General features: G+C 42.6%; 1 protein-coding gene across 1 annotated transcript; it reads right to left on the bottom strand.

Annotated features, from left to right (window-relative positions):
- Positions 1-2173: 2173 nt before the first annotated feature.
- F13A1 (coagulation factor XIII, A1 polypeptide) lies at positions 2174-22317 on the bottom strand (the record flags this gene model as incomplete). Its single annotated transcript, XM_010157404.1, has 8 exons — positions 2174-2318; positions 6253-6389; positions 9406-9566; positions 13581-13868; positions 14436-14589; positions 15487-15575; positions 16393-16496; positions 22179-22317. Coding segments are annotated over 8 exons (1217 nt in total), but the record flags the coding sequence as incomplete, so codon positions are not given.
- Between the last annotated feature and the right edge of the window lie 1087 nt (positions 22318-23404).

Here is a 23404-nt window from a genome sequence, read left to right as displayed (position 1 = left end):
CAAATATTTAACCTGGGCCTGTAAATGGTTGGCTGTTACTTTTAAAAAGAAAGATAGGGTTTTCTCCTTAGCACCAAAAAAGGCATCCTTATTAGCATGGCTCAGAAGCAAATTTTTTAACTTTTACAATTAAGATGAAGCAAGTGGTGTCTACAGTGCTACTATGTAGAAGAAGTGAGTGATCAAAATAGAGAACACAAGACACAAGTGCTATCAGACATGCTTTATTTCAAATTGTCATTACACTGTGGTTATAAAAAGTCTGGAAAGAAAAGCAGGTTTTATACACAAGAGCAAAAAATGAGTCATTTTCTTAGATTATGTAGACTCTGGTAGGAATGCTTAATTACTTAACAGAGATTGTCACCTTGCTTTTACAACACACTGTTCAGCCCCCTGTACCCCTGAGGACTTATCTGGGAGACTTTGACATTGCAGAGTTTCTAATGTGGTCACATAAGCTGTACAGAATGAATATGTGCCCACGCCTGAAGTGAAAGCCCCCTGATGTCTGGTGTTCCTGGACCCAGGAGTACTCTTGGAGCATATAAGGTGGTGTGAATCTTTGCTTTGTTCCACATCCTTCCGCAAAAGAACAGCCTGCATTTCTCCCATCCCAGGGCTTGCTCATTATTAACAGCTGGTTGCAAGTTTTGCAGGAGGCAATGTGTGGCAGGAAGAGGAGCAGAAGGCAGGCCATTTCCCTTGCTTTCTCACTAAGGAGATCACGGAATGACACAGCCATGCACAGCACAATAAAACCCTGTTGTTTAAGGACCATGAGGCTCCTTTTGGAATCCCTGGAATCTCAGCTAGCTCACCTGTGTTGTCCAGGTGGGACACACTCTTACACACTGTGGCCAGAGGAGAGGGGTTGTCGCAGCTTGTGGCACGTGCATCTTTGCCTCATGGAAAAAGATCCCCAGAAAGATTTCAGGGGAGGTGAGAATTGAACGCCCACCCCCCTGCTGCCCTAGCACAATGGGGTACGTGGTTTAGGGTGGAGCGGTACCCCGCATGGAGACTAGTGGAAACCACAGATTCAGGGCAGCCTCTGGGCCAGAAGGTCTGCAGGGGAGGAGCGATGCCTTGGGAGGCAGTACCTGTGATTCTCAGGAAGCTTTCAGGCATGGTTTAGTCTGGACTCATCCCCAGGTGGCAGCTCCAGTGCAGGATATTTTCTAGGCTTGTGGGGCTGGCAGGAGAAGATCCCCAGGCTGCCCCCTCCACTGCTCTCTCCTTCACCCTACCGACCAGCTGTCAGAGTCGGGACTGCTCTGGGACAGGGAACCCCTCCCTGACACACACACACATGCGTGCATGGAAATGGGGCTACAGGGTGGCTCAGGAGGGAAGAAAAGGCAGAAAATAGTAAGAGAGACCACGCCATACAAGAGATGTGGCCAGAAAATGCAGGTTTAGTGTGATGAACTCTGAGCAGGGGCATGAAGAACTCTGGATTTTCATCAGGCAATGGAGAGGAACAGTGTATCAACAGCGTACAGGGTGGGATGAGGGCATGAAATACAGGGGAGAGTATGTGTGGGTGCCTGCACACGTGAAAGAAGTGAGACAGCATAGGGAAGCAGCAAGAGGAAACAAGGAGCTGGGAATGTTGTGGAGATAGCACATCCTAAGAAATGCTTCCAGCAAAGTAAGGTCTCCATGAATTGGAAAATTGTGACACTGTAAGATAAAGCAGTCCCTTTAGCTAGAAATACCTGTTTTTATTGCAGTCTGAATGATCTACCTTAAGGTTGTATAATTCAGTCTCAGAATTTATAACACTGGCTATTTCCAACCCCCCTCCTCCCCTTTTTCAGTGAAATATCAGGCCTTAATTAAAACTAAAGTTCAGACTACTTTGGTGAACGGAGCTTTTCAGGTTCCCTTACAGCACAAATGCAAAAGACTATAAATACAGGTGAACCATAGGAATAATATGGCCTAGAATTGCCTTTAATTGTATGTATCTAATTTTAAATCATTTACTATCCAGGTGCTTTTACAAGTTCTCTCCAGCATTACTGATTAGTTTTCTTTATCAAATTTTGTTCAGCACAAGGATGCCCAAATCAACAGTAAGTAGATTTCTACCTCTTCCCCCTCCTTGCCAGCCCCCTTCCCAGCATTTTGAAATACAGCTAATGAGAGATGAAGGCAGCACCTTTGATCATGGTTTCTGAATCTGGACTTTCAGGTCACCATACACATGCCTCAGAGCATCACAATTGAGGCTCGCAATCAGCTTTCGTAACCCTGGTTGTTTTGGGATGCATTTTAGTTCCCAGATCAAGGTAGAGTTTGCGGGGATTTGCCTGTGGGAACAAAGGAAAGTAACAATACTGTGATCAGTCAGCCAGCGCTCTCAACCTGACCCACAACTGGAAAAACTGAAGGTGGACAGTGTTAACACATCTCACATTTTTTATGTTTCCCTCATTCTCATAGTGTCCTATAAATTATTCCCTCCATCTTCTATTCCTTGGAGAAATGACTGTCGAAGACTTTTCTAGCCTTTCCTCCAGGCTAATTTTAAATTTCCAAAATGAATCAGTTTTTCTCTGCCTCCTGTCACTTCTTCTCATGATCGCTTTCAGAATAATCTTCTTTATAGCTAACATATTTATTTTTTCTACTTCATAATTCCATTTTACTTGTTTATTATAGCCTGCAGCCTCTTGGTGACACCTTAAATGGTTAAATATGTTACAAATTGTCCAGGGTATTCTCATGCAAACCAAATAATACAATGCTGATGAGATACTGAGCCCCTCAACAACTCCTACCCTGTACCTCCCTGCCACGGCTGTAACACCCCCAGATCTCCTCACTGGACACTTCAGATTACTTCTTCATGTCCATACAAATAAGCCAAAGTGTTCTTGGGAGTCCTGCTGTCAGCAGTTACTGCTCTACATTATGTATGACTTGAAACCTCATACTATAAGGCAACTGTATTCTGCACCGCTCTTGATTTTCAATTTTTTGCTACAATTAAGATGCACGGAGAACCCCAAGTATTGGGTTTCTGTGTTTTCTCAGTGCTTTCACTACATTCTGTGTGCAGATTTTGAAAGCTGATATTGATTGATTGATTATGTTTGGGGGTTGTCAGGATACAACTGCTCCAAAAGAACCAATGGAAAAGGTAGCATAGCGGGGAGCTATTTATAAAAATGAACATTCTTTTCCTCAGCATTAAGGAAGAGGATTGTGAATTTTGCCAGTGTTCTCATCTCACATGGCTACTGTATTCTGCAAACAACTGAATAAAGTGAGAGTAAAGTAAGCCTAAACTTTAGCCACTGTTTCAAATTCTCATCTGGTAGGATTTGGCTCTCAAATGCCACGTCCTATGCCAGGGTCAGGACAGAAATGACTGCTGAGGCTTAGCCACAAGACAAGAAACCTTAATTAGGTATAAAAGAGCTAGCCTGGGATCCTCCCACCTGAATATTTGTTTCAGTGTAAGTATTCCCCTGTTAAAATGAGAGGTATTCTAGCTCATTAGAGGTTAGGTTAGGTATCTCCACATGGCACTGCATTTTGCATATACAGTCATAGGTACCCTGGGGCATGTACCCAGTTTTAGAAAAGAAAAAGCAGAGGAAGATCATATTTTTGGTGTGAGCATGTGCAGACCGCTTCCAGCCAGTGTTTTCCCTCTTTTTATCTTTGTTCTTAATGAGAGAGACTCTCTTCCCCTCAGCTGGCCTGCCTGCTCCACCAAACACCCACTACAACAGTAGCATGATAAAGCAATGACTTCAATTACTGCAGAAGGTTAAATAAATTTTTAAATTTGGAGTTTATGGGAATGATCTGCAACGGATTATCTGTATGAAAAGTGAAGGAGATATTATACAAGTCTGCTGTGCAGCAAGGTTTGGTCTACTTTCTTGAGCACTTGGGGGCCAGATTCTCCAAGGATGAAGGTTTCCAGACCACATCTTCGCAGTGCCCCAGTGAGAGAAGGTAGCACTACCATCTCTGATTTATAATGTTATCATCTCTGCACATATATATATTTATATATGTGTGCGTGTGAGCAGGAATACAACAGCTGTGTTGGGAAACCAAACCCACCTTTTCCCGTTTCTCTACAGTCCTACTCCTAAAATGACTTGCTTCTCTCTACAAATGCTGAACTTTGACATGTAGAAAGACCCAAAGTGACTTGCCTGCTAGTGTGAATGCATGCTTGGCTAAAAGCCTTTTAACACTATCCATCACTGCCTGGTTAATTCTCATTTGTCCTGCAAAGACTATGCCCCATGTAGGAGCTGCTGCTGCCAAAGGCTTTTCCATAAGTCATGCTCATCTGTCTGAGGCTAATAGCTAAATAAATATCCTAAATATCACTCTCTCTTTCTATATATATATATGAATAGTCTTTATGAATGATCAAGGCTGAAGCCCCTAAGCCACTTCATTCCCAGAATAATGTTGTATCAGCTGGATCACACATGCCTGTTTTGTGAAGTCACCCAAGTGATACAGAAAAGCTACCTTAAAAATACAGAGAGGTCAAAAGTCTCATCCCCAGAAAAAGTTGCAAAAAACACATCCCATGTGTGGCAGTCCCTGATGGACAGGGAAGCAGTGGAAGAGTGGGGAAAGCCTAGAATGGGTTTAATTCTCTTTGCAAATGGAGTAAAGCCACCCTAATCTGATTTTCCTGGGACAGAATTCAGTGATGAATGGTTCTGCGTAATATGCTGAGCCATCACCATGCCGGAGCCATTTATCACTCTGAATGCATGGAGGCAAATGTGATTATTATTTAAATAAACTACAACTGCCCCCTGCTCTGTCCTCTGTGTGTATAACCTGCAGCCTTCATTCATCTCAGAGAAGTTAAATCTTGAAATTACTAGGCTGATCTATTTCCATTTTAAACGACGCCAAGGGCACTACTGAAAAAGGGGAAACATGGTGACTTGAAGGAAAATTACTTCTGTGAGTCATTTTTCTCCCTAACTCCTGTGCCTTTGATGCACCTGACAACTTCTGCATCCTTGGAGGTGAGAGCAGCCCGCAGCAGCTTTTGGGTGGAGCAGGATGCAGAACAACAGGGGAGGCTGGCAGGGCTGATCAGCAGTGACGGCTATTGCTGTACCTTGTGTAACTCATGTGGACCGTGCTGAGTCATGTTCAGCAGCGTCTGTGACGTACCACGTGGACGAAGCAAGCACAGTATGAGGGCCTTTCACAGGCGTTTTTCTACCCAGCTCCACTCTGCAGACTGGTTTTGATCTTTTCATCCCTGGCCCAGGTGCACTCAGGCTCAGACCTCCCCTACGAGCTGCAGATAATGCTGACAATTCATACGGCTGCTGGAGCACAGGCGATTTTTCAAACTCCTTTCGTACACACCTGGGGACCATCAGCTCAGGTAATGATGGATAACGTTGCTTAGCCTGCCCAAGACTAAGAAATGCCTGCAAAATTTCCAAGGATCCTGTTTATATAGCCTGGAACCGGCCAATGCTGAGCTTATAAGACTGAAATAAAAGAAAACGAGGGTTTAGGAAATAACTTGCTCAGCGTACAGGTACCAACGACTGTGTCGTCCTGGGGTGCAACTCAGTATAACAAAGGTGGCTGAAGGGCTTTCCCTTTCCTCAGGCTTGGGAGCACCCTGCTTCCTACATGCCTCTAATGCAGTGGGGCTGCGGGGGGGAGCTGTGTGCTCAGACACCCGCTGCAGCCATCCTGGCGGGTTCTGCTGCATCCAACACACGTTTCATGTCTTGACGTCAGCTTGCAAAGATCATCTGAGGTACCTTAACGTCTTGTATAATCGTGATTAACATGAGTGGAGAAAAGCCCTTTTTGAAAAACAGCACAGGACCTGATTTGCACATACTGAGCAAGTGGCAGTAAACAATTCAGGTGCAGGATAAATCTGTCTTTCTGTGATAGCGGCTCGTAGGTGCTATTGTCAAGCGCTAAAAATAATGTGATACAGTGAAAAAAGTAAACTCGGGCTGCATTAGCAACTACCTACAACCATTACCCCTTCCTCCAACACTGGTACTGAACAGATGAAATGCTCTCAGATTCTCCCTGGACAGCCTGACTTCTGACTATTGAGACCTATAGCTCCCCTGTGTATTGAATTTTAAAGTAAAAAGAGCGTGTCTGAATTGAATTACTCAGCGCAGCATTAGGTAAGTGTCTCTTGTGAGCTTGCCCCTGCGAGCAAGCAAGGGATGAACTCCTAGCTAGCTCTGCTTTCTTTCCTACCTGAACTCCTTCTTCATCGTTCGCAGCACGCCGGGTCCCTCGAGGCGGAGCGTGACGTTCTCCAGGGTTTGTTTCAGAGGGTTGGTGAATTCCACAGTCACAGACATTTGTTTGCCAGCTACTGTCTCACCTTGGGTCTGCAAGACAAGGAAAGGACAACGCTCCACAAGCTGATAATAATGAAACGCCCCACGGTGAAATCTGTAGGGTTAAGTACACGGTGTTTGCAAGGCAGGAGGGGAGGGGGAGCAGAGCACGCAGCCAAACAGCGTGAGGCAGAGAAAGCCTAGTCAGAAGAAAATTGTTGCATGGGCCCATAGGTACCAGTGCAGATTATTTTTCCCATTGCAATTTTCCTTCAAGCCACGTGGGCAGGTCAAGAGGCAGGCCCTCATTTCCACGGAAGATCCAGAAATCTGCACGCACAGTCTTGGAGCTGTGTCCACCGGAGGGCAAGTCCAGCTGAGCGAGGCCTCTCTCCCAGATTATTGCCCCCTCTCCAGGCTCCCCACCAGCACTGAAGTGCATGGCCTGCTCAGGACATAAACTCCAGAAGAGAAGCAACAGTCCTATTACCCTGAATTTGAAACACTGGGTCACGTTGCTCGTGCCTCTCGAAGATGTTATGTCCATCTTCCCTCTGCCTGGCAACCCTCTCATGCTCTGGAGGTTTTCGAGCCCTGCGCATGACCTCTGCATAGGCCTGAGAGCCAGTTTTCCTCCAAATCCCTTACACAGCATAAAAGCAATACATTTGCAAGAACTGTGTATTGAAAATATTGCACTGTGATGCTCATGAACAGTGATTGCATTAACTTCCGTGTTATGTTACAGCACACAGCTGAAGGGATCTGTCTATCTGTCCCTTCAGATCAGTGCCAGTAGTACAGCTGCCCGGAAATCACCTTCATATGAATATGTTTTTAAACAAAGAATACATGCATGGGGATTTTGGCTTTTACCCCTAGAAGCACAACATTTCTCACAGAATATAAAAGGTTCAGGCAAGGGCTTTAACCCTAGGGGTGGCAGATCCTGACTGACCCATGGATGACTTTAAAGGGCCTTGAGAAAGGCAACTAAGAAAAACAAGTATTTTGTCAATAAATTTAAAGTACTGGGGTCTGCAGCCCTACTGAAAATTTTTAAGGAGTATGAGAGCTGCAAAAAAGCTGGAAAGTCTAAGGGATCACTCTGCACCAAATACTGATATATTGACTGGAGTAAAGGATGAGATACTAACATCTAAGCTAGCAACAGCATTTAGCTGCCTGAATTTGCAGATGTCAGTGGCATTTTCAGAAGTCCTAGCCCAATTAGAGGTCTTACATCCTCCTTATTTCAACTGCCCAGTTAAGGTCACTGTTAACATGGGAAGATTCGAAATCTTCCTGAATCCCCACACATGCGACTGAGACGTATTTGCTGAGCACATTTGTGTAAACTGGTCTCAAGCTAAATCAGAATATGGTGTAATTTTTTCAACTGTTAAATCTGACAATCTCCTTAGACCAACAGAGAAAGACCAAAGGTGCATCCGAAGACGTGAGGGGAACTATGTTTTTTTCATTCTTCTCCCTTACTCTCACAGTAAGAACTCCAGCCTTCCAGTCACATTCAGTGAAGAAACCTGACAAGAAAACTAGGGAGATAAACTTCCTCAGATTTCTTAAAAGAAAAAAAAAGAAGAAATAAAGCAAAGTTTCCTATATAAACACATATACATATAAATACATATACACACATATACATATAAATACATATACACACACTCACTTAAAAAAAAATCCATCTATCAAAATTTCAGTGTATTTTTACAGATCACAAAGAAGCATAGAAAAGACAACCTCAGTTTTACTAGAAAACATTGTTATTGGACAGCAACCTGTCCTATATACTAAATGTTCTTTCTGCATAAGAGCAATGAGGATAAACTATTCTGAAGCTGAAACTGGGGATGCTGTATAAGATGTTCTGTTTAAGTATTGAATTGAAAGAACTCTCTACTTTTAAAATTTGGTTACCGAAGACAGGTATTTGAAGTAGAGTTTATCTGTCTTGTTTACCTCCTCTCTAAAATACTCAGTACAGCAAAATATATTTGTTTGAAAATACCATAATGTGATCAGATCACAGTGAGATTTCTGCAGACCATGAAATGGAGTGGATTTTTTGGCAAACTTCACTGTAGTTTTGATCTACGTTTTTAAAAAAGCCTTTTCTGCGGAAGGTTGTGGTTACTACATAAATTATTATATGGAAACCTGAACATTAGTTCAAATAAATATACAGGAAGAAGACCTATAAACTTAGATTTCTTTCAAAATCCTGAATTTTAGGAAGCTGCATTCATGTTTATATAAAGCTTCCTGAACAGGTGTTCTGATTTATTTTCTTTTAGTATTTGGAAAAAAGCAGATCCAAATGACATCATGCAAAGCAGGTGAAGGCTCAGCACCTTTGAAAACAAGGAAATTTTTTTGGATGCCTAGTTATAAATCGAGAACTCTAAATCTCAACCCTGCCTTTGCCGTACAACATAGGGTCCTTGTCCTATCCCAAACATTACACTTCTACAATTCAATAGATGCCATGCCCCCACCTGCATAAATGCTTGAACTTTCAGGGACCCCCCCTGAGAGTGCATTCACAGACTGGCAGCAAAGCATTGAAAACCTGAAAGCATTGTCCCAAATTGATCCTGTCTGTCCAGGCGTGGAGAAACTTTCCACAACACCTGCAGGAGCTTTCCAAGTAAATTCATCTCAACAGCAGTGTCCTTCTTTCTTCAGCAAAAGGCCTCTGTGCTGTGCTGCTCTGAATATAATAGTCTTCTGAAGTAGTTAGAGACTTGAGTGAGTAATCTCTCTTATCCTTTGAGTTTCTCAAGCTTTCTCAGATCTTTTCCCTCCTTCCACCATGGAAATCACTTCAGTGCTCTACTGCTTGTGATGCTGTCAGCTTCAGACTTTAATGTAGGGATACTCAGTACAATATATAACATACCTATACACACTGTACACTCCAGACAGACACTTCTTTTTAATGTCTGTGATAGACCAAAGGTCTGACGTGCACACACAGACACTCATGTACACCCCCCTTTCCCAGAAGCCATGGTGGTCTCTCCCCTCCAGCACAGCCCTGAACTACCTTGATACGTAGGGTAGGAATTTCCAGAACCGTCGCCTTCTGCATGGCCAGGATCTTTCCTGTTTCATTGATCCGAGCGGTCACAAAGAAGTGAAAGGATGCTTGGTCCAGCAGGTCATTCAGGTACTCGCTTGATTTGATCACAACATCAAAAGTGCTGGCTGAAGGAAGAAACAGGAAAGAAAAAAGGCATCTGAAGCAACTGGAAGGCTAATTGCTCCTCCCAACATGGCCAGTGGCAGTTACATGAGTGCCTTGGAAAAGTGGTGGCCCACCACCAAAGAAAGACCGATTTTTTTCTCTAAACTATCTTCATTTCTTTACCTCCTCATTCCCTCTCTTATCTTGCCCTCTTTCCATGTAGGCTGTGACCTCCCTGAGGCAGGGGCTGGGTTTGTGCACAGCCTCTGCCCAGTCCCTGTCACCACAGGCCCATGTTGCTGCTGAAGGTTTCTAGTCTTTACCACAAAATAAGTGAGAAGCAAGACTGGCAATATATAGCTACTGGGCACAAAGGTTCAAACCGTCTTCTGAATGTTGCCCTTGTAAATGTTTGGTCTTTCACTTTATTCCTGTGCTTTCTCTGCCTCTCTTCCTGGCAGAGGGATGTCTCCAGATGCCATCTTCCTTTGTCCTACACTGGACTTGCCTGCAAAATTTAGCAAGAAGGCCCTCCTGTCACCAACATGTCCTCCAGAGAGCTTTGATGTGTTCCCTGACTATAATTATTGGTGGGAACAAGTCCCCCAGGGCTAGAAGGTTGAGATGCAGGGAATCATTAATTTTAACCATATTGAACTGCAATTCCCAGGGCAACAATGGTGTGAGAATGTGAAGCAGACCTGCTAACTAAGTGACCATGCAGAATATATGGATCTGGAGCTCTTGTCTCTATGGACATTCTTTATAACCCTAGTAAACATATCAAGATCTCCCATCTGTTAACTATGATTATTACTGTTATCCATTATTTGTATTGTATATGTGATGTACACAGTACACACCGAGATAACTGAACTCAGTTGGGTAAATGACATTCACCCCTTTTCACTCTTTTGATCTGCTCACATCAAAACCAGTTCCTCTGGTTTCAAAGATGTTCCCTTGGTGATCACCCAACCTGGATTTACCAGGCCAGCCTTAGATTCACTTGATGTGGTCCCCCTTCGTCTCTCCTTCTCACTCTGCATCTCTGGTAAAAGAATCTCCCATAGTGCCTCAAACTGTAAATTAGAAATCAGGCAACATATTTCACACCTGTGTAAATAAATAAATAAGTGAATGAATAAATTTGTTACAATTGAAGATAAATGTACTTTACAGTGGAAGGACTGTAAAGAACAAACTTTTCTGTTGAAATTTAATCACCATAAGAAGATGAAGAATTATAGACTTCCATTTCCTTAGCACTGGCCAGTACCACCTACTGCACCTGGGAAAGCCAAGGGACACACAACACCGAGCTGCCTTACAGCCTTTCAAAAAAAAATAGGGAAAACTAAATATAACCAAGTAGATGTGAAAGCACTTTTGAAGGCACTGGAAGGTTTAAGCTATTCAAATCCTCAAAGATGTTTTCAACCCACACAATTCCTTTAATCATTACTCTGAAAATGACGAATTTGTTTCCTGTTTGAAAACTTGTTTGCTTCATTCTTTCAGCAGCATGGGCTGGAAGAATGCCTTTGACACAGATATATCATATTTTAATTCTTTTGTTACTCCCAGATACATATATTTACACTTCTTGCCGTGAATGAAGCCTACAAATACTGCCTGAGTGCCTCGGAAGGTGTCTTCCCATCACACCCCTGACAGAGTATTCTCATGCAGTTGCAAATGATCACACTGCCTCCCTTCACACTGCCCATCTGCTCAGACACTGTTCCTGATGGCACATGTACTCCTTGCCAAGGCAAAGGTGAAAAAATCCATGCTCAGGTTTGAGCTATCACCTTCAGAGATGGCATAACTTGTGAGGGTTTTTTCCCACTGTGGGACAAAGCCCTTGACAAGTCGATGGCTGTAGCTCAGCTACAAGCTAATTTCCATCTTCAATAGCAGTAATACCTTAAAACATGTCTCCTTGACCAGAGGCAGTGATGGGGACACACTTCTGGTAGACACGCAACCCCCCCCACCATGTTCTGTTCTCTCAGGTGTCTCTCTCTAGTCTGCATTCACTCCCCATCAGTCAACTCAGAGTTTCCAGCAAAGTTTCAAGAAGCTTTTTATAAACCATTTTCTTAACTTAGAAAAAATGAATTATGAGGTTCAGTGATGCTTAAACATCATCTATTCATTTCATTTCTTGCACAGAGGAGATAGATGAACCTCAAAGCATCACAGAACCTGTGTTTTAGCTAATAATACCTTACAGACCTTTGATTCAAAAGCAGATGTAAGTCCTGGAACCAAGCACAAAGCACAGCCAGAAGGTGTAGCAGGTATTTGCACATCTCCTACAAGACGGCTGAGTTTTCCCCCATCAAAGAAGTGGCACAGAATTTAGACTGAGCAGTTGAAATTGACTTTTTTTACTGTACCTAGCCAAGTCTCCAAAATTTTTGCAGTATTTCAGATCAAATATTTAGTAACTGATGCAAGCCAATACAAAAGCCCACACTACGTTTTGATAGGCTGTGTGGGAACAACGCAATGCAACCCAGAGTCAGCCCATTTCCAGACCCCTTAAGAGCCATCAAGCATCTGTCAGGGCTTTGTTATAGACCGGAGATAGAATTTTTATTAACCTTCACCTGTAGATCCCTGTAAGTGGACTCCTACTTTATGGAGATTAATCAACTTCCAAATAAATCATGCAGTTTTAGATGTTGCTTAAAGTGGAAGAGTTTTTTTTGCACAGCACAGGAGGAACTGTGATTCCACAAAGACTTCTCACTGAGACAAAACCTGTCCTCTTTGAGGAGAGAGGATTCACAGTGAATCCTGAGCTGGGATGAGACAGACAAGACAAAGGAGAAAGCTCAGAGGTCAGCCAGAGCTACTGTGATCCAGCACCAGACCCAGATCAAGAGGCCCATCCTTGGGTCTCCCAAAGTCCTGTTACTCCTGCTGTGCTCAGCAGAGATTATTTTTGCCCAGTAGCAGCGTCAAGATGGCAAAATCATTGCTCCTGACTTTCTCAGTAGGGAGCTCAAGTAGAGGATCCTCTGACTTAGCCTCCATAAGAGCACGTTCTCATCACTTCTGCTGAGCTGAAGGCACTGACCCCAAGAGCACAGGCCTGTCAGGAGAACAAGTAATTGGCAGTCACTTCTTGCTGGAGAAGTCAGAGATCTACCATCAGCCTGCTCCGTGGTGCTTTGGAGTACAGCAGGTCCTCAACACTTGCTGACTGTTTTCCGATTGGGGCTGCCATGGCTGACAGGAAATAAATTGGTTATGCCCAAAGTAAAAAAAGGATAACACCCCTCTTCCGTACTTGGAGAAGTGCAAAATTCTGTCTTCAGCCATGTGAGCTATGCTGCCAGGAACTGCTTTTCTCGTGGGAAGAGGGAGGCAGGATCTCCCCACTGCAGTCCAGAGGGCACTAGGGAAAGCGAACACTCCATCCATAAAGATAACTGACCTTTGGGATGCTGCCCAGCTGACAAACGCCCCTGCTCTATAGTGGTACATTCTAGTTACAAATCAATTTTTAGATTGCTGTAAATATAAAATCTGCACCCACCCAGTCCTCCAAAGCCAGATGTGCGCTTGGACCCACCCAGAGACTGTGAGTGCCTTTCAAGTAAGCCAAGGTATTCACCTTTTTGTCCCTGTAAATGACATTCTGGGGAACCAGAACTTTTCTTTCACTTGCTGAGATACTGCCAGGAGACTAAGGTATGGAAAACGATACCTTGCAGCTTAACACCTGCACTCCTTTGCCTTCTTTTGTACTAAATAAGAAAAGGTACATGTTCCCAGACATGCATCTTGCTGTAAGAGATCATTATGCAGGGAGCAACAGCCTGAAGAAAGTCTCAGCTCTGAATGACACTGGAGGCAGAGCCAGAGCTGAGTGTGGAACCTTCTGATACCTATTAGAGTATTCTACCCCTAGCTACTAGAATTGGCTCCAGCCAGGGGTAGAGACATCGGTGACAGTTAATGACAGAGGGAAAAAAAAAAAAAGCTAGCGGGCTTGAAAACAACTATGCAAATCTTACATGAAGAAGGTTCCAGTTTTGCACTGAAAGAGTGCTTCTTGAATTCATTTTTTGTGACTCCTGTATAAAACACTATGTTGCCTGAAAGGTATGTAGTAGCAGTGTAGGAGTTGCGGCTTTTATTCCTGAAAGTTATAGTGACTTTAAAGTCACTGCCAAGGACTGCTTTTTGCACTTGGAATTCCATGTCAACATCCGTCTGTGGATGATACATGGTATCTTGGGTAGTTTGCTTTTTAACGCCGTACATCACCGCAGTGTCAAGAGCCAGTCTCTCCTCCTCAGAGCCTAGAAAAGAATGAAAATCAGGTTTAGAAGAGAAACAGGAGTAACTGCATTAGCCCACTCACTGATCACAAGGGTGCATCTTCCCTAGTTTGTGGTAGCTGAAATGAATGTATGAGAAGTGTGAAAGTTCCTGTGGTGAAGTTAATATTAGGAGAACTCACAAATTCCAAGTGAGCTGGTCTTACAGACTCAGATAAATTGACCTAGCTTAATTGATATTACTGGAACTATGCTGATCTACTCTGTGCAAACATCTGGTCTGCGTAAGAAATGTCTAAGCAGCTGCACAGAAAGTCTTGAATTGTTTTGAATGCTTTGAGTACTCTATAACTACCCTTTGTTTTCACTACAGCTTACTCAGTCCAAAGCACTTCTGAGTAGCAAAGTCTGTGCTGTTATCAAGCCATCTGCAGTGTTTCTAGGTTGAAGTTACAAATAAAGAGTTTCAGAGGGCACCTTGGCAGCTCTTCATGCAGCTCCTTCAGTGTCAGAGATCTGTGAACCTGCATTCCAAGATCTGACTGAGGTAAATCTACATTGGTATGGTTCAACCCCATTTCCAGTTACCTTCTTGGAACTTGTACTCCTCAGTAATGTCCATCATTCCATCACCCCCAACTTCCTTGGTCACAATCAGCTGCCCAATGTGGGTTCTGTCAATATTTTCTATCACTTGGGTTCCATCTTTCTCCTTTCTTGAGTAAACAATATCACTATTCACCTATAAAATTATAAGAAATTAAGAAACATGAAAGTAGAGAGAGGAAGGGGTACCAGCCTATTTTCCTTCAAAACAATGACATGTTGACTTGAAGTCCCACTCACGTTGCAGTCCCATTTTTAAAATTGGTCATATGTTATCATAATAACTTGATTAATCTTACTATTCACTGCTCCAGAACTACAGACAGTGCAAACTCGAGTAGGCTTGAAAAGATACCATTTGGACTTGGGTAGTGTTACACATTCCTTGCACCAAAAAACTTCAGACCACAGAAAGGGGAATACTTCATAGATAAAATATCTTGATTACCTTCTGTCCTAAGCTATATACAGTTAATTAAAGAGAGACTTGTTCTACAGCTGCAACAGTTCTTGGCACCCAGCTCTGGTAGTGCAAGAGGTTAAAACTCCAGACCTCTCACTTCTCATGGAGATATTTCCCTCTCAGATCTGCCAGTCATATCACCCATGTCAGCTCTCCTTGGCCCACTGCAGCCAAAATGAAGATGGTGACCAAAGACCTCTTTACAATCACTGCATCCGTTTTGACTGCAAAGAGCAAGGGAGCCTTAACATAAGCAGCTTTGCGGGCAAGACTGGGAAGGAGATAACAAGGGATGAAGATGAGCAGCTAGAAACAGTGGCTCATTTTCCAGCATAGCTGGAACCTGGGAAGAATAAACGACCACAGCTTTTTCTGCTTTGCACATTGGTGAGCAGAGATTAGAGAAATCTCTGTCCTTCATTAGAGCCATACCACACCTGCATGCTAAAATATAATTATGAGATTTTCTATGGACTTCTTGGTCCATAAATTGCAGTGGAGCCCTGTCTTCTGTCTCACCTATGGTCCCACTGATACCATCCAACACACTAAAAATTTTCAGGTAAGTACCTCAGCATAGACAAAAGGAGCATCAAATTGGAAGCAAACGTGACCGTGTTTAATGGCTTGAACTGAGGCTGGGCCACACCTGTACATACCTGTGGGAAGAAAAGCGATAAAGTGAAAGATTAAATTAGTTTAAAACCATGTCAATATGTTATATTTTCTCAAAGAAAAAGAATTATTGGGGTTTGGTGAACACTTTTAATAGTTTACTGAAACTCCTGACCAAGAATTGAAAAGCTTAATTATTTTTTTTGCCAGCCCTCTAAACAACACACACTTAAGCTGGAAGTGACCTAATAGTTCAGTGCCTTAATGGCACCATAAAGCACACTGTAACTCTCAAGTGTTTGACATGCAGTTAATGCTGGTTTTGCTTAAAGCAGGTGATTTTGAGAGGGCTCAGTTATGCCACAGCCTGAGAAAGATCTCACTGCTTACTAAGAATGTCTTGTAAGAACTGGAAAATTGAGGGCTGGGAAGAAAGAGCAGTGGTTTTTCACTTTTTCTCTCCTTCCTACTGCCTGCTCAGGAAGTTTAGTAAGGGCTGCAGAAACTGGCTGACATACAATGAAGGAGAATTTATTTGATCAGCCTCCTGTATGAGTTCTCTAAAATTTTAGAAGCCATGTTTTGGCAACAAGACTACATTTTTCCTGTAACAAGCAGCACTCTTCTCATGCAGCGTTTTCTGCACATACATCATGAGCAGTGTTACAATAAGGACAGGTTTATTTTAGAGCTCAAAACAAATCAGGAGAAGGCCCTGAGCACAGATGACTGTGCTCATCTGGTGCAAGAAGTTGTCGCCAGCCATATGGTGGCACTGGTTCAGCTATCATCAGCTCACTGTTTGCCACAAAGAACCCAAATGTTGGAAAGAGAGCTGAGGAGGGTTTCATGCAATATTACCATCGCTTGTTTCTTGGGGTGTCCCATCAACAACCTGCCATCCTCCAAAACCAACAGGAAGATCAGGTCTGGTCATCCAAGCTTCATTCCAGCAATGATAGTTCCTTAGACAAGAGATGAGACCAGAATATTAAATTCTGGGAAAGAAGCATACAGACCAACACAAACCTATGTATTTATGTCCTGCCATTGCTTCAATAACAACATTTGCCAATTTAGGGGTGAAAAAATTGGCTCTTTTTAGAGAATAGATTTTTAGGTCTGAAAGTTTGGTACCTATCTGTTAAAGCCTGAAGGCCATAATTCTTCACTGCAGTTTCTTGACTGCAAGTTCAAGCAGCTTTTTGATTCTTCTGCTGTGTTCTGAATGCAAATGTCTCTGAGAAAATTTTCCAGTACTGGGAGATTGTTGGGGTATACGAAGATCTACACAAACTACAATCCCTTTCCAGCCAGACACCTCCACTTCAGTCTGTCTGCTAAAGCAAGTTTTGAACCTTCTGCAAGCCACTGAAGCATGCTCTGCTTTATAACTATTAAGACCGAAGCTTTGTCACCTCTTCTCTGAAGAGATTTCAGGACGAATTCCATAATGTAGAATGTGTAGATTTGTTTTCATGGCTCAAAACAAACATGCTTAGTTTTGAGCATGGGTTTTGAGCATAAACTGCATAGGTTTTATAAGACTGTCCTCACTGTGGATTCTTTATAAGGTCTTCCCAGTCTGTCACACCAAGGAGGGAGGTCAGATCTCCTAGAACATACAGCTTTCCATAAAATCCACTTACAACCACTGTGGGCCAGGTCTTGCCTGTAGGGGCCAGGATGGTATACTGAAAGGTGAATTTCTGAGAGTGGCACGTCTAGGTGCTCAGGGTTGAAATACCCTCACTTGGCTGCAGCTCAGGGAAACTAAAACCAGAACAATACAGCACCATCACAGTCTCCCCAGAATGTTTCAAAGATGAGCAGAAAAGAAAGACACATCATGTAACCTCCTGCAGTGCTACCAACACTCAAGGGAGAACACAAGCATGAAAAATAGACAATCCGGGAAGAGGGTCTTGCAGTAAAGCCGGCAAAGTGTTTGAATGTCATTACTCCAAAAAATAAAAAAAGGAAGGAGTAGAGAAAGGGGCAATTTTGCTTGCAAATTATACATATCCTACAGCAGATATGGATGAAATTACATCTGTGTAGCTGCTGATACAACCCCTAGCACACACAATGATATTAGCAACCAAAATGAGGATTGTTAAACTCCGACCATTTCACTAATAGGTGAAAACCATCCATGGAGCAGTCGGAAGGATCTGAGGCTTGTCTAACAAGACATTTCAAAGTGGAAATGAAAGCCTGGATCAGGTTAAAACTTGTCAGTTAGGAAAGTTAATGAAGCAGCACTACAGAAAAAGGAATTATTCAAGGAAAATGACGCACACTCAGAGGATTTTTGATGCTGTTGAGAGTAGTCAATGCTGAATCATGCTCGCAGGGCTTTGCTGAGGGCTACCAGAGAATGGGGACGTACTTTGTGGTAGGTGGGTTTTTGAAAACTGCTATGCCAACATATGAGAGAGACAATCCCTGCCCTGAAGCCTTCACTGGCTCACTTTGAATCACTCAGATGTGTCATTGGCTTTGTGCTCTGCAAAAGAAGAACCTGAGGAGCAGGCAGGAGGGAAGGATGATAAAATCAAGGAGGGGGGGATAACAGTGTGGAAAATGGCAGGTCTGCTTCAATTCTGTAATTAGGTAATGCAGCTTCTTCTATTTTTTCTTTCTATATTCATCCTAGGGCACAGGAGCTTTCTTACTGGTTTCTACTAGTGTAGTGTTGGGCGCAACAGGACGGCAATGTCTTCAGGTCTGCTGCCTTGCAAATAACAAACACACAAACACACTTAAGGATACTGAATATGAATGGACAGAAAGACATTACTTGTAAAGTACATGGGCATTAAGGAAAGGAGGATGAGGGGAACATTTGCCTCTCCAAAATGTAAGACAAACCTCTCTGGTAGAAGTGAACACAGCTGAGGACCTGGCTCTGCAGCTATAATTTGTTAAACTGATTCTGTAGTTCTTGTATTCTACAGCAAGCCTGAGCCATTAAAGAAAGCAAGAATGGCTGTGCAGATCAATGTAGTGACCATTAAATATTTACAGAGATAATTACAAATAGACTAAGCAAAGTGATGGGGAAATTAATAAGAGATGACCAGGTGAGGTTTATGCCTGGAAGACAATTTAAGAAGGGTACTTCGTATTGCTTATGAGACAGGCACATGCTGGAAACAGCTGCTGCCCTTTCATTAGCTAATAAGCTCAGCATCAGAGTTGAGAGAAGCACTGGTATCATTAGTGAGAAATTAGAGAAAAGTGAGCTGGAAGTGAATGGGAGAGCAGAGGTCTCAGAAGGGATTTCTCCACAGGCCTGGACATGGAGGAACCCCCACGGAGCTGGGTGACTTCGAGCAAGTTTTTGCTGAGGTACTGATGTCAGTCTGCTTGGACCTCACAGTAAGAGTGAGTCTTGATTCCCATCCAAGAGAAATATTCTTTAAGTGTCTTTATATCATCATTAAGAAAGACAAGGAGAACAAAGTAAAGAGACAGAAGCAGTACTGATGGGTCCAAATCCGGCCAGCTTTATAAAAATAACTTTCTGCAAAGTCTGTGTAATTTTGTATATGTGTTTTGTTGTTGTCATTTTTTCTTATCCTGAAGGAGAAGATGATCTTTAATAAAAATAAATAAATGTCAGATAACATTCAGAGGGAGCCCCACACTCAGAGATTGATTGGACTAAAAATCCTGGCTCCAAGTATCCCTGAAGTCTGAGAGTATTTAAAACCTGAAACCAGATCAGCTCCAGCAGTACAAGGCAATACAAATGATATATTAATAAGGAAAAAGAGCTTTGCTTCCAGTTTTCAGGAAATTATAAATAAAAGTGAGAAATAAATTTTAAAAAATCATTATAAATACCTTGAGCTTGTCCTCTTTAAAAAAAAAAAAAAAGGAAAAGAAATAAAAGAGACATTAAAAATAAAATCAAGGTTAAGACACAAACCATTTAAAGTCAGCATGAGAGCTACCATGGTGTGTTACAGAGTAATGAAGAGAAAGGGCACAGAGGAGAAATGAAAAGAGGTGTGTAATATATTAAGTCATGCCCAAAGGGTTATGTGCACCATGTACTAATAAATGCACTGGGACGATAAAAGGATGAACAAGGCAGTTCAAAAAGTAATCAAGCCAAAGCAAAGCAGACGTAGGATGGGAGGATGAAGTGTTAATGTGAAGTTGCCTATGGATTTCAGTGAAGCAAGGACTATTTTGATGATCTGGCCCTGTCCCTAAAGAATGGAAAAATAAACCCCATGGAAAAGGACTGAAGTCTTGGGAAACAGCTGGGAAAGGTAGGGAAGGAAAAGGAAATGTCAAAAGTGGGTGAAAGGTATTTCATAGATCAGGTTAGGAGAAGGGATGAAGAAGAAACGTGAGTGAAAATTCTGAATCATGGCAATGATCCATTACTGGGTGTATACGGACTGAGCAGTGAGGTGGCCAGTCTTTGGGTCTTGCTTCACAACATTCATAGGCAGAGGAGGTTTCAGAAGAGCGACTATTCCTTCACAGCTTTGTGAGCCATAGAAGGACCAGCCCTGTGCGACCTACTGAGGTCCTGCTGTCACACAGACCAGGTGCAGCTTAGCTAACTGGGAACTCCCAAGGATCCTGAGAGGAGAGAACAAGGCAAAGACCTTGTCATTGTAAGACCACTCCTATCTACCTTTGAAAGGTCATGGTGATTGGGGAAGGTTCATGAGAACTGGAAGAAAGCAAGTATCATGCCTTTCTTCAAGGAAGAGAAGGAGTACCCAGGGAACTACAGACTTGTCAGTCTCACCTTGGTCCCAGGGAAGGTTATAGAGCAAATTCTTCTTGAAAACATTTCCAGACATATTAAGGACAAGGTGATTGACAGTAGTCAGTATGGATTTACAAGGGGCCAGCCCTGTCTGACCACCCTGGTAGCTTTCTCTGGTGAAATGAATGACTCAGTGGGCAAGGGGTTAGCAGTGCATGGGGGTTGGTTTCTCTTTTGACTTTAGCACCATCTCCCAGAGCATCCTCATAAAGAAACCGTTGAATTACAGACTAGATAAGTGGACAGTAAGGTGTATTGAAAACCGGCTAAACTGCTGGGATAAGAGGGCTTTCATCAGTGGTGTGAACTCCACTAGTCCCTATTTGTGTACCCCAGGGGTTGATACTCTGTCCAATACTGTGTAACATCTTTATTAATGACCTGGCTGACTAGACCTACTACACCCTCAGCAAGTGTGCTGGTATAGAAAACTGGTAGGAATTGCTGTACATGAGGAGAAGCTGAGAAAGCTGGGACTGTTCAGCCTGGAGATGAGAAGGCTCAATAGGATCTCATCCATGTGTATAAATGCCTGGTTATGGAGTTGAGGAGGAAGAAGACAGCTAGGCTCTTCTCAGTGTCCCTCATTGACAAGATAAGAAGCAATGGGCACAAATTGAAACACAGAAATTTCTGTCTGAACATCAGAAAACAGTATCTGAACATGGTTGAGCGCTGGTACAAGTTTCCCAGAGAGGCTGCGGAGTGTCCATCCTTGGAGATACTCAAAACCCAACTAGACACAGCCCTGAGCAACCTGCTCTAGCTGACCCTGCTTTGAACAGGGGTGTTGGATGACTTCCAGAGGTCCCTTCCAGTCTCAACTATTCTGTGATGCTGTGATACAAGCTTCAGATGTAAATGAACCTACCTAATTGTTTTCCTCTTGGTAGCAGATTGTGGAAATTGCATAGAAGAGGTTACAATAACAGCATCAGTCATTTCCTCCACCACAGAATGGGTTTATTACAGTTTTAATATAATGACTTCCAGAGATTGTTAATGAAATATGCTGATGAGCAGCTATGCTGATGAGCCGAAGATATCATTGACACAAATCAGGTATGTTAACGCTGAATAGGACGAGTATCACGTGAATATAGGAATATAGAGGTCACATTCACTGCTTCAGTCTGAAGAGGAAAGACTTGAGGCCCAATAACCCACACATAATTTCTACGAAACAGAGCATATAATCAATATGTGTTACACTTCTGTCAGACAAAAGACAGTAAGTGTTAGAGGAGAAAGTTAGAGGACTGTCTTCTCCAAAAGATTATGCAGGCTTCATTTCTTGTCCCTAGGGAGTTTTTATAAATCTGGGGATAGCATTTCAGTAACTGGTATGATACCTTGGCTTGTTTCTTTTTCAGCTGAACTGGATTCATTTTGGTAAGTACCTATTTGCAACAGTAGCTGCAGGTATACAATGTAAAACCAGACTACAAATATGGGAACTGGACAGAAGCAAACAAGAAGGGTGTTCTTCCATAGGTACTGAGGTGTCCCTTTAAGCCTGGCTCCAGACTCATGCAAGTGCCCATTCTACCCCTTTCCATTTTTAGAAATGGCCTGGCCCTAAGAAGCACAAACCCATTCCAGCTCTCCTCCAGTGTGCTTAAATGTGCACTGTATGGTATCATTATTAGTGGGATCCCCTAGGGTTTGTCTCTTTACGTGACAAGCTCTTCATATTAGTCAGCCTACTAACAATCCATTCATTCTGTTTTACATAAGCTGGCAGCGTTCTTTAACGCATAGAGAAATAAATAAACCACAGGCATTGCTGTTGTGTTTTTTTACTGCTTATACAGTTGATACATTAAAGGCATTTGCCAGGAGAACTCACCAGACAGAGTCTTTTGTAAGTTTGGTGTCCACTTTCCCTTCATCATCCAGAAAGAAGTCCAGCTGTAAATTGGCATTGTTATCGTGGGCGGAAGAATAGTTGGTAATGAGTCTCGCAGGTATCCCCAAGCATCTCAGAACTGTAGCAAAGAGAGAGGTGTGACAAGAAGGACAAATATGAAGACTATGCTCATGCATGACAGGATGAGTAGAGAGGAACTATTAATAACTAGAATAAAATGGGAAAAGTCAGTCAAATCAACCCAAATAATTCCTCTTCTCTGTCTTTATATAGAATGAGTTAAATATTTTATTTGGTCCCAAAATGATGATCATTCAAGATACGTAATGGTACAATGGTTATAAGCTAAGCAGCTGATTACCAATAGTTCTAGAATAGTCTTGTAGAGGGACCACACCGTAGCTTCTCATGGCAAATCTGGATACAATGCCCAAACGTGGTATAAAGAAAAATTAGTTTAAATTTGCAAGAAATGCAAAGTATATTAGGTCTCCTAGTATCAATAACCCAGGAGAATCATGAGAGACTGATAAAAAGAAAATTAATAGGAAGTGCCTCCTTTTGGTTGATTTGGAGTTTTCCTGTTTGACATCTGCCATCAGATGGGATCTGGAGAACACAAAGAATACAGCAGAAAATTATTGCTAACAAGCAGGAAAAGCTGCACTATTTGCAAGTGAAATGTCAGAGTTAGGCAGCTTGAACAAAATGCATTACATAATCTGTATTGATTGCTAAATAATAGTATTTTGGAGTCAATAGTCCCTTCCCATAAAGAATCTTAAAAGAAGGATCAAAAAAAACTAAACCAAAACCAAAAAACAACAAAGCCCCTACCCCTAAATCTCAGACCATCACACTGATGGCTCTTTTTCCCATTTAACAAGTGGTAAATCCAGCAAATGTAGGAACATTATGGCTACGTATGAAGTGCAGTAGTGCATCATCAGGCTTCTGTGTTCGTGGTGCACCCTGGCTGATAAATAGGCATGGAGCACAGCCTGGATGGGGGAGCGGGGCTGCAGAGTGACACATCATCCCAGCTTCTTCACAAGAAATAATGTGTGTCTCAGTCAAAAAAAGTCCCTGTTTTCTGATTTAGGAGCCAACAGGTTCTGCAGAAAACAGAGGGTTATTTCTGAAAGGGAAAATTTTTTTATTGAAAATCCTATTTAAAAATAGTTCCGATGCTGTGATGTTGAACG

Source organism: Eurypyga helias, unplaced genomic scaffold (assembly GCF_000690775.1).
Source record: "Eurypyga helias isolate BGI_N326 unplaced genomic scaffold, ASM69077v1 scaffold4518, whole genome shotgun sequence".
Classification (NCBI taxonomy): domain Eukaryota; kingdom Metazoa; phylum Chordata; class Aves; order Eurypygiformes; family Eurypygidae; genus Eurypyga; species Eurypyga helias.
Note: the sequence above shows the minus strand (reverse complement) of the source record. Positions and strands in the feature narration are given on the sequence as shown.